The 14,207-nt window shown below is 41.8% G+C and overlaps 1 protein-coding gene across 1 annotated transcript; it reads left to right on the forward strand.

Annotated features, from left to right (window-relative positions):
• Positions 1–20: 20 nt before the first annotated feature.
• On the forward strand, positions 21–13,811 carry LOC115058228 (regulator of nonsense transcripts 1-like). Its single transcript, XM_029525540.1, has 24 exons — positions 21–342; positions 921–1,057; positions 1,472–1,561; positions 2,582–2,749; positions 2,863–3,043; positions 3,734–3,895; positions 4,114–4,198; positions 4,474–4,572; positions 5,138–5,246; positions 6,123–6,282; positions 6,491–6,609; positions 6,784–6,948; positions 7,320–7,434; positions 7,655–7,798; positions 7,962–8,175; positions 8,511–8,628; positions 8,811–8,967; positions 9,165–9,307; positions 9,389–9,563; positions 9,804–9,885; positions 10,073–10,234; positions 10,337–10,605; positions 10,887–11,009; positions 11,435–13,811. Exons 1-23 carry the CDS (start codon positions 172–174, stop codon positions 11,004–11,006), a joined length of 3,345 nt encoding a protein of 1,114 aa, XP_029381400.1. The 5' UTR covers positions 21–171; the 3' UTR covers positions 11,007–11,009; positions 11,435–13,811.
• The last annotated feature ends 396 nt before the right edge of the window (positions 13,812–14,207 follow it).

Consider the following 14,207-nt stretch of genomic DNA (forward strand, 5'->3'; position numbering starts at 1 on the left):
AGGGAGGAGCCAAACGGAACGCGGCCATAGTCGAAGCTGCCTGTATCGCTCCCTCGCACGCCACTGTTTGTCGATATTCAGCCTCCGATATTCGCCTTCTCCGGCAAAAGCGTCAGTTTGTGGATTAATCGTCGGAAAGCGCTAAAATCCCGCGAATAAGAGGAAACCAAAATGAGCGTCGAGGCGTACGGGCCGAGCTCACAGACGCTAACGTTCCTGGACACGGAGGAAGCCGAGCTGTTGGGAGCGGACACCCAGGGCTCCGAGTACGACTTCACCGATTTTACCCTGCCAAGCCAGACCCAGACCCAAGGCCAGACCCAGAGCCAGCTCGACGGACAGGTGCGTGGGGCCTTCCCGGGGGGACGGAGGGGGGCTGGCATCAAATGTGCCCCCCTACCGCGCCTAGGAGCCGCGAATTGGCCGACGTTAGCTCTCAACATCGATGGCTACCTCCAGTTAGCTCGATGAAGCCTCCATCTGTTACCATGCGTTCATCCCGCTAATTGGTTAGCATGCTGGCTAACTGCCGAGCACGGTTAGCCAGCTGACACAGCTAGCACGGCAAGACCCAGGACTTCCAGTAATGTTAACCAAGACTGTCAGACATCTGCCTGAATTGCAGACCACCCGCCGATATTGATATTAACTCGTATTTGCACTTAGACGTATTGAGTACTTTCAACGTCTCCTGACAAGAAGAATCACACAGGTCGGTGGACTCACTCAGTCAGGGTGATATCATCGTTAGCCAAACGTTCATATCTTTGACAGTCTACATGTCGGACTGCAAATGAAATCTACGATCGCCCAGGGCTTTATCGTCCTGCTGGTCGGCGCAGGCTTCAGCGTTAGTTTATTCGACGCAGTGGTGATAAACTTGATATTGATTCGTGTGATTGTCCTCCCTGTCTCCTCAGGTCAATGGTCCTGACGGGGTGCTGCAGAATGGAGACGACCCTGTGGTGAAAGCCAGTCAGCTGCTGGCGGAGCTGAACTTTGAGGAGGATGAGGAGGACACCTACTACACCAAGGACCTTCCTATACATGCCTGCAGGTAATGTGGCGGTCTGATTGATTATGTGTTACATAAATGTTTTATTTTATTGCATGCAGTGGCATGGGGATTGTTGGTGTTTGTTTTAACTATAGACAGCAATGCACTTTCTCACACTGCTCTTTTTTCTGAATAGCTTACACTAACATTTACACAACATTTCAAGTTATGTAAACAATTAACAATACTAAAAAAATAAGTTTGGTCACTCTAATGCATTTGTCACTGAAAACGGAGAAAAGAAAAGCATTTGCTTTTATGTTGGTTAGCTGTTAAACTATCAGATGGATTGTGGAAATAACAAGCTGTGGGAGCTTTGAGAGTTTATCCTAAATTATAAGCTTATATTGTTTTCTTCTGTCCATAGTCTCCACAATGTCTTTCTTTTTTATAATTTGGACTCTTGTGTTTTAGTTATTGTGGGATTCATGATCCAGCCTGTGTGGTCTACTGCAATACCAGCAAGAAGTGGTTTTGTAATGGCCGTGGAAACACATCGGGCAGGTAAGACACAGTAGCTTGGCATCTCTTTACTGACTTTCCCTGATGATACTCAGCTGAATGAACAGGGATAGAATCATATTACAGAAGCAGCAGCATCATAGCAAGACCAAAGTACACATTGATTGTAGCGCCACATCTTGGTTGTATTATGGAAGACTCCATCAAGAATAACCAGTGATTCTTTGGTTGTAGAGACAGATGAATGGATGGATAGACAAAGTAAATTTTTAGTGCCATGGGGAAATTGTAGGGTTGATCCAGACACTTGGCATTAATCAAAATAACACATAATGCAATTAAAGGGTAACTTCTGTACAGTACCATAATAGAGCGGGGAAAAAAAGTATAAAAAAAAAAAAGACATAATTACTAGCAATGTGGTGGGGGTGGGACCCACAGCCACAATACTAGCTGTACAGAAATACAAATTGGAGGAAATAAATAGAATATCATATTGTCTTCAAAATAACAAATGTCTTAATTTAAGACTTTATTTTTCTCTGATAGATGCAATTGATATAAAATGGACTTAAATAAATTTTTGTGTGAACTTGTAATTAAACAGAAAGACAAATAGTACCAGAAAACATTCTTAAGATATTGTCAATTTCCACAACTTATTGGCATGCTGTCGATAATCATCTGGTTTCCTGCTCCTTTGTGATGATGTTTAATCAGAAACTGAACTTTGGCATTGTTGATAAACAGTGTTTAGTCATGTGCAAAGTAATGCAATGAAACACTGGTTGGAAATAAACTGTGGATGACTATCTCAATTGCATTAAGATTGTTTCAGTCAGGATTTTATTATTTTCCCCACAGTGCAACATGGTTCTGGATAACTTTGCAAAACATCATGTATTTCGTTTGTCTATAAAATAAGCCATCCTTGTTTGGTCATCTCGATTTTCATCCCTCCGTGGGTGTTAAGATTTATTGCTATTGTATACACTGCCATCGTATACAGGACATTGTTTTCTGTTTCTTCAAGCTGGTGCATTAATTAGCTTTCTCTTTCAGCCACATTGTTAACCACCTGGTGAGAGCAAAGTCCAAGGAAGTGACCCTGCATAAAGACGGCCCTCTAGGAGAAACTGTACTGGAGTGCTACAACTGTGGCTGTCGCAATGTCTTCCTGTTAGGGTTTATCCCCGCCAAGGCTGACTCAGTAGTGGTGTTGCTGTGCAGGTTAATTTTTTCAAAAATTCACACAGCTGACTACATACTCTGAATTCTCTGCTGATAGGACCACTGAAAGAGATGACCAAATGTTTGACATTTTTGTTTTGGTTTTAACGTAGGCAACCATGTGCCAGCCAGAGCAGCCTGAAAGACATCAACTGGGATAGCTCCCAGTGGCAGCCTCTGATTCAGGACCGCTGCTTCCTGTCCTGGCTGGTCAAAATCCCCTCAGAGCAGGAGCAGCTCAGGGCCCGCCAGATCACAGCCCAGCAGATCAACAAGCTGGAGGAACTCTGGAAGGTACTCTCATTACAATGGTCATTGTATATACTTGTCACTGTTCTTTTCAATTACTTTATAACCATAAAATTGTAATTTGGAGATTATCTTTAGTCAACCAAATGTAGATATTCAAGTTAGATGTGATGCGAATAAAAATGAACAGGACATGTGGTGAGCTTCTTCTTTCTGTTGAGTCTCAGTTTCACTGGCTGTTTCAACCTTGTGTACATATTTTTTGAGTTGTTTCCCTTTATTTAGAATTTTATTTGCGTGTAGCACTTCTTTCCTGTTTTTTTTATCTATGTTCCATGTCCTTGTAGCATAACTTTGCTGTACCTAACCTAAAATGATTAAAAACCTAACTGGACACTTAAAATATGTTCAACATGCAGAAAGCGCCACATTTTCAATAAGCAAAGACTAACTAAAACCAGATACACGCTTCCGTCTCGCCAAACGGCTGTGTTGGCACGTGTTGCCACCCTGCCAGTGTCACTGCTGTACTTTGGAAAATGTCCATGGTTAAAAAGGATCACTCATTGTTGAGTTGTAATCAGAGAGGGAAGGAGGGAATCAGAGTTGGTGTTGGCCAAGAAAGATTTTCTTCTTTTAAAGTAATCAGAATTAACTATGAAAGTGGCATCCCTGCTCTGTTTTGCTTCTCTGTCCATATTTCAATTGTCTATCCTGTGCATTTCTTCCTGTCAGGAAAACCCCACTGCGACTTTGGAGGACCTCGAGAAGCCTGGTGTGGATGAGGAGCCCCAACATGTCTTGCTACGATATGAGGATGCCTACCAGTACCAGAATATTTTTGGTCCTCTTGTGAAGTTGGAGGCTGACTATGACAAGAAACTCAAGGAGTCCCAGGTAAACAAAGCCTTGACGATATTTGTATGATAGGGCGATTCATTGTCATCTTGGTCAATGACTAATATATTAATCAAGCAATTGATTGTTTCAGTTGTAGTTAAATTTAGTTTCTTCACAAATGCTGGAGATGAATTAATACTGCACTATGCTTTTCCAGTTTCTGCTCACGTTTTCCACTTGACTTTAAAATGGTATCTGCTGTTGCTTCTTAACAGACTCAAGACAACATTACAGTTAGATGGGACTTGGGACTGAACAAAAAGAGGATTGCATATTTCACTCTTCCCAAGACAGACTCAGGTATTTATTTTAAGTGTTAGTTAAATTTGATCATTATTGTATTTTGTCTGTGCATTAAACATGTTGTTGTCAAACATAAATGGAGTATAACTTAGGTATCTGCATGCATAGCGTTTATTTTGGTCAAATGGTCAAATTGGTCAAATTATTTTGGTTCAAATTAATGTAATTTACTTTTTTTTTTTCTTTTTCAAATTCAACATGTTGGTTTTCTTACACCATGCAGTGCATATCATGAAGTTACTGTTTTATCTGCCTTGTCTGCTGTTATCTAGATATGCGACTGATGCAGGGAGATGAAATTTGCCTGAGGTACAAGGGAGACCTGGCTCCTCCATGGAAAGGCATTGGACATGTCATCAAAGTGCCTGACAGTATCCTTGTGACTGATACAGACTCTGTATCAAGTGTTTTACCAATAATGAATCTGTAATTCACACATTGATCACATCAGCATATGAAACATACACCCTGGCCTTTTGATTAACTAAGGCATTAAAAATTATATGGCTCTTTAGTAGCATCTAGTGGTAGCTGTGGGAAAACTACAATGCAGAGAATATGGTGCCTTCTCACCACAGCCTCCTTTGGTTAGAGGCTAATTCTATACAAATATTTCCCTCATACAGCTATCAGTTTACTGATACAGCAGTAACTGAAGACTGAAGTTCAAATGTTTTCCATTTTCTAAATGCTTCAGTTGTATTAAGCTGACTTTATTCAAACATATTCAATTTTCTTAGATGTTTACAAAGCCTGAAACATCACCAGCATAATCAAAATAGACTTAACTACTAAAATATTTCTGATGGCACTTCTTTAAATTTCAAAACCAAATAACATAAATAAAGCACAGTGGATATTGTCCAGCCTGTTAAAACAAATATGTCAATAACCACAATATATTTTCGATGCCTCTTCCTTGACTTACTGTTCCAGACTATGGTGATGAGATAGCCATAGAGCTAAGGAGCAGTGCCGGGGCTCCGGTGGAGATCCCACACAACTTTCAGGTTGACTTTGTGTGGAAGTCGACGTCCTTTGATAGGTATTTACAAGAAACATGAACAGTCACATTGGCAGCACATTAGTGGTTAGCGCTGTTGCCCCACAATAAGTCGTGGGTTCAGGCCGCCCTGGGCCTTTCTTTGGGGAGTTTGCATGTTCTCCTCATGCCTGTGTGGGCTTCTTCCAGGTACTCCGATTTCCTCCCACAATCCAAAGACATGTTTGGGTTAATTGGTGACTAAATTGGTCTGAGCGTAAGCGGTTGTTACTTTGTCTGTCTCTTTGTGTTGGCCCTGTGATGGACTGGTGATCTGTCCAGGGTGTACCCTAGCCTCGCCCAATGTGAGCTGGGATTGGGTCCAGTGACCCAGAAGTGAGAGAAGATGAATAAATGACTAAACAGTCACATATACATGTCTCTTGATGTGACATCTCCTCATTCCTGCAACATAAAACATAAATTTTAATCTTTTGATAGTAAACAAGAACTCAAGTCCAGCTTCACCCACATATGCATAATTCAACAAAAGGCTGAGTTGATTTGATATTTGCATGTACACAATTCACAAGGCTGGTATGTTTGTGTAGTCGCCTATGAAATAGCTCTTTTTCTCTGAGGTAAACAGCCCTTAAACTCTTTCCCAGATTTTAATGCACCACAGGTTTGATTATACTGGTGTCAGCATCTCTTTTTGTGTGTGCGCACGTGAGTGTTGCATCACCCCAATGTTGCTCAAGAGATATCCGCTTCAGGTGGTGAGGTGGCACACACATAAGAGCAAACAAAAGTTTTCTGTTTCCCTTATATATCCAAGTAGAACATATATGTTGTTTTTTTTTTTTTTTGTTTTTTTTCCTCCTCTTTTCTCTACAAAATCTACAAAATTGTCCAACTGTTCCTCTTTCCATCATCCAGGATGCAAAGTGCACTAAAGACATTTGCTGTGGATGAAACTTCAGTCTCTGGTTATATCTACCACAAGCTGCTGGGACATGAGGTAGAGGATGTGGTCATCAAGTGTCAGCTGCCTAAACGTTTCACTGCTCAAGGCCTGCCTGACCTCAACCATTCCCAGGTGAATTAGCGACAGCTAAATTACTTTCATTTAAACTTTAATTGATGCCTGTGTCCACCCATGCATTGTTTAAAGCACAAGAGACATAATGAAGATGGAAATCTGCTTTAAGATGGAGATCACTCATATCACCTTTGCTGTATATTGGGGTGTTTTTATTGTCTTAATTTTTGCCCTCTCCGAAATAACGTGGTTTGTTTTAATGCAGGTGTATGCTGTGAAGACAGTGCTGCAGCGTCCCCTCAGTCTGATCCAGGGTCCTCCTGGCACTGGGAAGACTGTAACTTCTGCCACCATTGTCTACCACCTGGCCAGACAGGGCAATGGGTAACACACTGTTTTAAATTATGTCTGTTCTAGCCACTCAATCATATATAAAAAAAAATCATATTTAATGACGGCTAATAAATTTTAATTATCTACCCTTAATGCTGTTCTTGAATAATGGCTTAATTGTGTATTATGGTCTCTTAGACACTATTGTAACGTGTGTCCCTTCAGGCCTGTGCTGGTTTGTGCTCCCAGCAACATAGCCGTTGACCAGCTGACAGAGAAGATACACCAGACAGGACTCAAGGTGGTGAGGCTGTGTGCCAAGAGCAGGGAAGCCATAGATTCACCTGTGTCCTTCCTGGCTCTGCACAACCAAACCCGTAACATGGACAGGTAATCACGTAAATAATCAATGATCATTTTTATTGATAAACTTTGTATGTATATGGTTAGCATTTGTTTGCTTTTGTGGTGAAACAGTGTAATATATATATTTTTTTTGTCTGCATTTGTCACCAAGGAAAGTTAGTCCTTCTAATAGTTATAGTATATAGTATAGTAATATTTTGAAAAGGATAATTTTAATGTGAGCCTAGCATTGGCTTGAGTTTGGGATAAAATATATATTAATTAAAAAAAAATTTAATTATTGGTAAAATGCAGCCATTGATGGCATTCAATTATACATTTTTTTAAAAATAGATATTTGTTCCTTTCCTCTGCCGCACAACACCAATTTCTGTTGAAATAATTGAAATCTGCAGTATGCCAGAACTTCAGAAGCTCCAGCAGCTGAAGGATGAGACCGGTGAGCTGTCCTCTTCAGATGAGAAGCGCTATCGAGCTCTGAGACGAACTGCAGAGAGGGAGCTGCTTATGGTATGAAGGCTGGTCTTATTGGAAGAAGTTCTACCAATGGTTTCCTTTTTCCTGTATAACCCTGTATTAACATCTAAGGCTTAATAGATACTTTCCATTGCCTAATATTTTTTTTCTGGTAATACTTTCGGGCCCATTGAAGAGAAAACAAGTAATATCGGTTTTACTAAGCTTTGCAACAAGTCTCAACTCACTGCTTTATTACTTTACTCTATTCCAGAATGCTGATGTGATCTGTTGCACCTGTGTTGGGGCGGGTGATCCTCGTCTGGCCAAGATGCAGTTCCGCTCAATCCTGATTGATGAAAGCACCCAGGCCACTGAACCAGAGTGCATGGTTCCTGTTGTCCTGGGGGCCAAGCAGGTCAGAGTTTCATAAGTGAAAATGAATTTGAATCACTCTTTAGTATCAGCTACCTACTCAAAGTGCTGTCACTCCCTAGTTGTTGGGTTTACAGCCCTTGACAAATAATTGCTTGCTCTTGAACTTACCCTCTTAACTGTAAATGTCTGGTCTTTTTCTGTAGCTGATTTTGGTGGGTGACCACTGCCAGCTTGGTCCTGTGGTGATGTGTAAGAAGGCAGCTAAAGCAGGTCTGTCCCAGTCTCTGTTTGAGCGTCTGGTGGTTCTGGGCATTCGGCCCATCCGTCTGCAGGTCCAGTATCGCATGCATCCAGCTCTCAGCGCCTTTCCGTCCAACATTTTCTATGAAGGCTCTCTGCAGAATGGAGTCACTGCTGGTAAGATAAAAATAAACTTTGGGTTGAGTCTAATTTTGTTATACTCAAATGTGGGTTTTCCGTTTTCACCTTAGGGAAAGCTTTTGCAACTGCCCTCTAAACTCCTGCCCTGGCTTCAGGATGCAGACGTTGAAAGGATAATTGAAATGTTCCCTCAGTCAGACTTTTTGCTCAACATAGTCAATTTAAAAAAATTCTGAAATTTAATATTCACTCATCATGCAGTGTGCTTTGGGGAATGCTTAACATCGACGCACATTAAGCTGAAGCATATCCTGTCATTCCTTTAGTCACTCTTATTTCAATGTCTCTTATAAAACCTGCTCTTTTTATAGCCGATCGTGTGAAGAAGGGTTTTGACTTCCAGTGGCCCCAGCCTGACAAGCCGATGTTCTTCTACGTCACACAAGGACAAGAGGAAATTGCCAGCTCTGGAACATCCTACCTTAACAGGTTTGCCAATTCTTGATCGATAAGTTTTTCCTGCACTCTACCGTAAATTCCAGTCAGTGCACACACTTCATATTGCTTCAGAGTTAAAAACTTATTGTATAATTTTCTGTACAGTATTGCAGGCCTTGACACGATTAGTTGACAGTGTTTCTGTCATATAACCACCCAACTTGTTCATGCAGGACTGAGGCAGCCAACGTGGAAAAAATAACCACAAGGCTGCTGAAGGCTGGAGCAAAACCTGATCAGATTGGCATCATCACCCCCTATGAGGGGCAGAGGTCATACCTGGTCCAATACATGCAGTTCAGTGGCTCCCTGCATACCAAGCTTTATCAGGTAGTGACAAACTGCTGCACAGAAGCATGAATGACAGTCATTTAAAACTGAAGTTATGTAAGTGTAGACTAAGATAAGTTGTAAATGCCTTCAAAATCTAGTGTGTAACCATTTACCTTAACCTCCCACCTTTTTATTAAGAATGATCCTAAATCATCAGTTTTCTTCCCAATAATTTCCCTTTATTCTGTCTGTAGGAGGTGGAGATAGCCAGTGTGGATGCCTTTCAAGGCAGAGAGAAAGACTTCATCATTCTTTCCTGTGTAAGGGCCAATGAGCACCAAGGCATTGGTTTCCTTAACGACCCGCGACGTCTAAATGTGGCCCTCACCAGAGCCAGGTAAAATAACCATGATTACTAACTTTACTGATGCTATTTCATGACCTTTAGGTCATTCTTAACATGTCCTCTGTCAAATAGGTATGGTGTGATCATTGTGGGAAACCCCAAGGCTCTGTCCAAGCAACCCCTGTGGAACCACCTGCTGAACTACTACAAGGAGCAGAAGGTCCTGGTGGAAGGCCCCCTCAACAACTTGAGGGAGAGTCTCATGCAGTTCAGCAAACCCCGCAAGTTGGTCAACACCATCAATCCTGTGAGTGAAATCTGTGTGTGTGTTTCTGTGTATTATACACACTAAACATCACAGTTTATTTAGTTTTTGCCCCAGAGGGGTATGAAAAAAACATAGTATGTATTTCAGTATTTAACCAAGATTTATAGGAAAACTGTAATAAATCGGTGCTCCCAAAAGATGTAAGTAGCTGTGCCCTACAAACATCCATTGAAAATAGTTAGCTATCCATTTTTTTTTTCTTCTTCTTTTCCCTGACAGGGAGGTCGATTCATGAGCACTGCCATGTATGATGCCAGGGAAGCCCTCATTCCTGGATCTGTATATGACCGCAGCAGCAATGGTGAGTCTCTTTGGAAAAACAAGTTCACAGTAATCTCAAATATGAAAAGGTTTTTTTTTACTTGGGAACCAGTTCCCAAAGACATTAGCAAGACCAGACTTATGGGTATTCACATCTTACAGTTCTAACTCTGCACACAGGCATAATCACCAAAGTAAAAATTTGCTTGCACTTCTTTCCACGACAGGTCGCATGTCCAACATGTATTTCCAGACCCATGACCAGATCGGTATGATTGGCACAGGCCCCAACCCCATGACCTCCATGAATATTCCCATCCCCTTCAACCTTGTGATGCCTCCCATACCTCCCTCTGGGTACATGGGACAGATGAATGGGCCTGCAGCAGGTGAGAGAGACATAAAACTGTTAGAGCCATACTAGCTACATAGCTGAAGTTGCTCTGAAAGAACTTGTCTGATCTGTAATATCTGACTTATCTATCCTCCAGGTCGCACTGGAGGTATGAAGGGTAAAGCAGGCAGTGGAGGAGGGGGTGGTACTCGAGGTGGCCGTCAAAGAAACCGTGGCAACATGGGGAACCATGGCGGAGGGAACGGAGGAGCAGACCGTGGGCATGGACACATGAGTGCCAGCCAGGCCAGCCAGGATCTGGGCTCTCAGCCCTTCTCCCAGGGGCCTCTGACACAGGGCTACATCAACATGAGTCAGCCCTCACAGATGAGTCAGCCTGGGCTCTCCCAGCCTGAACTCTCCCAGGTTTGCTCACTCCACTGTCATTTATGAGGAATAAATCTCTTAAGCCTTCAAGAGTTTTTATGACATGCTAACTAGGTGCACTTTTATGAGGCAGGCTGTTTATTAACAGAATTTGTCATGCCTGTGCTGTGTGCACCTACAGTATATTTGAAAGTCTTGTCCAATTTCTTCTTCAAGTAAAGTCAAACTTGTCTAAAACCCACTTAATCCTCTTCCCCCTGGAAAGAAGTGAAAGAATAACTGTTAACTGGTCTCTTTTGTGTTGTTTTTCCCCATGATAGGACAGTTACCTTGGAGACGAGTTCAAGTCCCAGATTGATGTGGCTTTGTCCCAGGACTCCACGTACCAAGGGGAGCGGGCTTACCAACACGGTGGTGTGACTGGACTGTCCCAGTACTAGACTGTAAGAAGTTCCACTGGAGATTTTGCTGACTCACTGAAATGAAAACTAGCCTGACATTTTAGGAAAATCTGCTCATTTGTTTTCCTTTGAGAATTACATGAATAAGTATGCTACTTATGAAAAGGCTGCTAGGAGACAGTTAGCGTACCTTAGAAACAAAGCTTTGTAATGGGATGCCTAAACAGGCTTGTTGGTTTATTCTATGTGAAACACATGAACACAATATGTTGCTGACTTGGTCTTGGGTTTAGATTTGCAAAACAGACATGGGTGATATTGATCTTTTCATCTAATTCTCCCCATATAAGCAAATGAGCACCTAAATAGTCAAGCCATTGCTTGAACTGTATTTACTCAGTTAAGTGTTTTTTTGTTTTTTAATATATATACACACATATATATATGCCTTTTTCATTGTCTTTCAGATTGCTGAAAGGGAGCTAGGCCTGTGTGAAGCTTAGTTCATTGGTATTTTAATCTGGGTAATAACAAAAAAGAACAAACATGGATACCCGTTTTCCACTGCTACAACCGAAGCACCACTGTGTGAAAGTAACAGGAGAGAGACCGTGAGAAACCAACCAATCACAAGAGTGAGAGCAAAAATGGGAGTAGAGCTGGACAGCAAGAGAGCAAGAGAAGAGAACGGGAGGCTGGTAAAGGAGAGAAGGCACTGCTGCTCACATGCGAAGATATGGCGAAGTAGAAAGCTGTCGTCGTCGTCGAAGCAGCGCAGTTGGAGAGGCGAGACCTTGGACAGGTCAAGGAGGGTGGAAGGTCCGAGCGATTCTGGAGTGGGGAAAGGGGAGACTGTGTCATCTTGTCCCTCGTGTGCCCCTGAACCCTCTGGGATCTCCAGGCAGTATGGGTGGAAATCTTGCTCCAAAAGCTGAGAAAGATGGAGAAGAGGTGTCTCACACATAAGTCCTCCAAGCTAACTCAACAGGACATCCTCTGTGACTTGGAGAGAGAGAGAGAAAACAAAAGGGGACACAACTCTTGAAGCAGTTGACATGGCAACTTTTTTAAACTCAAAGCTTGAATCGAGGCTCCGCATTTGATCACATCTAAGCATCCAGGAGAGAGGAGTAAACAGTTTGGCTGTTCAAGTGAACTCTTAACATGCTTGCGGTGGTGTGCCTCAGAGTTGAAATGATATTTGAGTATTACGCAGCCATGGATCACTCGCTTTTCTTTCTTAGCTTTGAGTTGAAAAGTTTTCTAAATAAAAGCTGTTTTCATTGAAGTTTTCAGTGATATATGCTAGTGTAGATGGCTGTCTTTTGAGGAAGGTCTTTCTCAAGGTGGTCTGCAAAGAACAAGTGGTGGAATTGGCTCTTTAAAAATATAAATGGTAAAGAAAAACATCTTTGTCTCCAGATCTGAGGATGACAGCACCAAAGATCTGAATTGGGAGACAATTTTGTTTTTCTAAATGTATATTTTTAGTCGTACAAACACGAGTGAAAGTGAAAGCACCATCACCAGCTTATGAACAACTGAAGTTGTCATTCTTTTCTGCTGGCCCTCAAGCCTCTAAAGCTAGCACAGACAGGGATCATCTTGAGCATATTCATGTTAGCTTAAAGCATCAAATTAGCCAAGTGCAGAGAGTAGTAATCCTGGAAGACCCTTGCCCAAAAGCTATATGTTGAAATACATACATAGGTTAGATCATTTGTGTACAATATAACAACCTGAGTATTGCAGTGAAGTAAGAGAGCACTTGAAAATAAAATTATGGATTGAAGTTCCTGAGGACAACTCACTACAAAGATCCCCTCTGAGAACAGAACTGCAAAGTTTACTGATAAATTTAGAGGTTATATGTTGTACAGCTACTATGAAATTTGGCTTTAAGGCCTCTTTAAATTATCAAGACATAATCCTAGAATGTCTCTAGAATGACCTGAGCTCTGAGAACAGCTCATACTTTCTTACTCTAGTTTTTTTTTTTTTTTTTTTTTTTTCTTGTAAAGTCGAGCTTACAGAAAAGTGAAACTGGGATCATAGGCCCTTTAGTGAAGGACATTGCAATTAGTTTTCTAACTTTGGTAAACTTTGTGTCTTAGTTGCAGTGTTTTGCCTGTGTCCTCAGTTCTCTTTTGACATGTTACATGTGAGGTTTTCACATGTATTGTTTTCAATCAGTGTCTCAAATTTCTTTCACATTTTGTGATCTAATCAAAATTTAAATTTTCACATTGAAATGGTTGACCCTAAAATTGTTTAAAATGTTATGATCTGATAAAGGGAGAAACTGTCACTTTTCCCAGATCCCTGCAGATTAACTACAATTTGTCTTTTTTTTCTTTTTTCTTACCCCAAATCCCTAATGCCGCATCACCGTCATGTAAGGGGCATCAAATTCCTAGATTCATTTATACTCTTATTCCTGTGTGAGTTATCTGTAGAACAGTGTATGACCAGTTTGCTGTCTGTATTTGTGTAACTGATGTGGATAATGTGACCATTTCTAACATGCGCAAGATGGCTGACATAGTTAAGTCTGGCAGTAAGGCAACACAGTGACCCCTCACTGACACCGCATCCTTTATCAACACTTAATTTAGCATGTTCAATGACTGTAGGGTGTTTTCCTCTTCTGTGTGTTTCTTTCTCTATGATTATATTTATTTGCCTTGTTGCTGTTTAAAACTGAAGTGAAAATTTTGGCCACATGGCTGCACCATTTTGTTTTCCTTCCCACTAAATTGATGTTGGTAGCTTGAAAATGATGCTTAAAGAAAAAAAAAAAACTCCTGTAAATCTGAAGACATTAAAGTTTGCCTCTTTTTTTTCCTCCCACAACTTGACTGATGTACTTGAAGCAGCTGCAGTCATGATATAAAATATGTATTTTCAGTGGCGCTATAGGCTCTGCCTGCTGTGGACTGAATGCCTCCTTTTTTTTTTTTAGGTCATGGCTTTTCCTCCGGGACGATGCTTCATTAAGCCTTAAACCTGGCAGCTCCACGCAGACCTATAAGATCCACTTTGCAGTATGCACATATGCAGGCTCATTGGCTGCGGCCGGGCTGACACACTTTCGCTGCTCCACCGCCCCACAGCTGCGGCCGCTGCTCGGAGCGCCCGGAGCCGGCAGGTGCTACTCTACCGTCGGCCGAGTCCCGCTGCCGGACGCCTGCTGGAAACTGGAGACAGCGGGGACACGGAGCAGTGAGCACCGGGACGAGC

Source organism: Echeneis naucrates, chromosome 17 (assembly GCF_900963305.1).
Source record: "Echeneis naucrates chromosome 17, fEcheNa1.1, whole genome shotgun sequence".
Taxonomy (NCBI): domain Eukaryota; kingdom Metazoa; phylum Chordata; class Actinopteri; order Carangiformes; family Echeneidae; genus Echeneis; species Echeneis naucrates.

Coding starts and splice junctions, on each gene's coding strand:
- LOC115058228 (XM_029525540.1), top strand. CDS start 172: ATGAGCGTCGAGGCGTACGGGCCGAGCTCACAGACGCTAACGTTCCTG. Junction 1,562..2,581: donor CGTGGAAACACATCGGGCAG/GTAAGACACAGT, acceptor TTTCTCTTTCAG/CCACATTGTTAACCACCTGG. Junction 8,968..9,164: donor TGCATACCAAGCTTTATCAG/GTAGTGACAAAC, acceptor TTCTGTCTGTAG/GAGGTGGAGATAGCCAGTGT.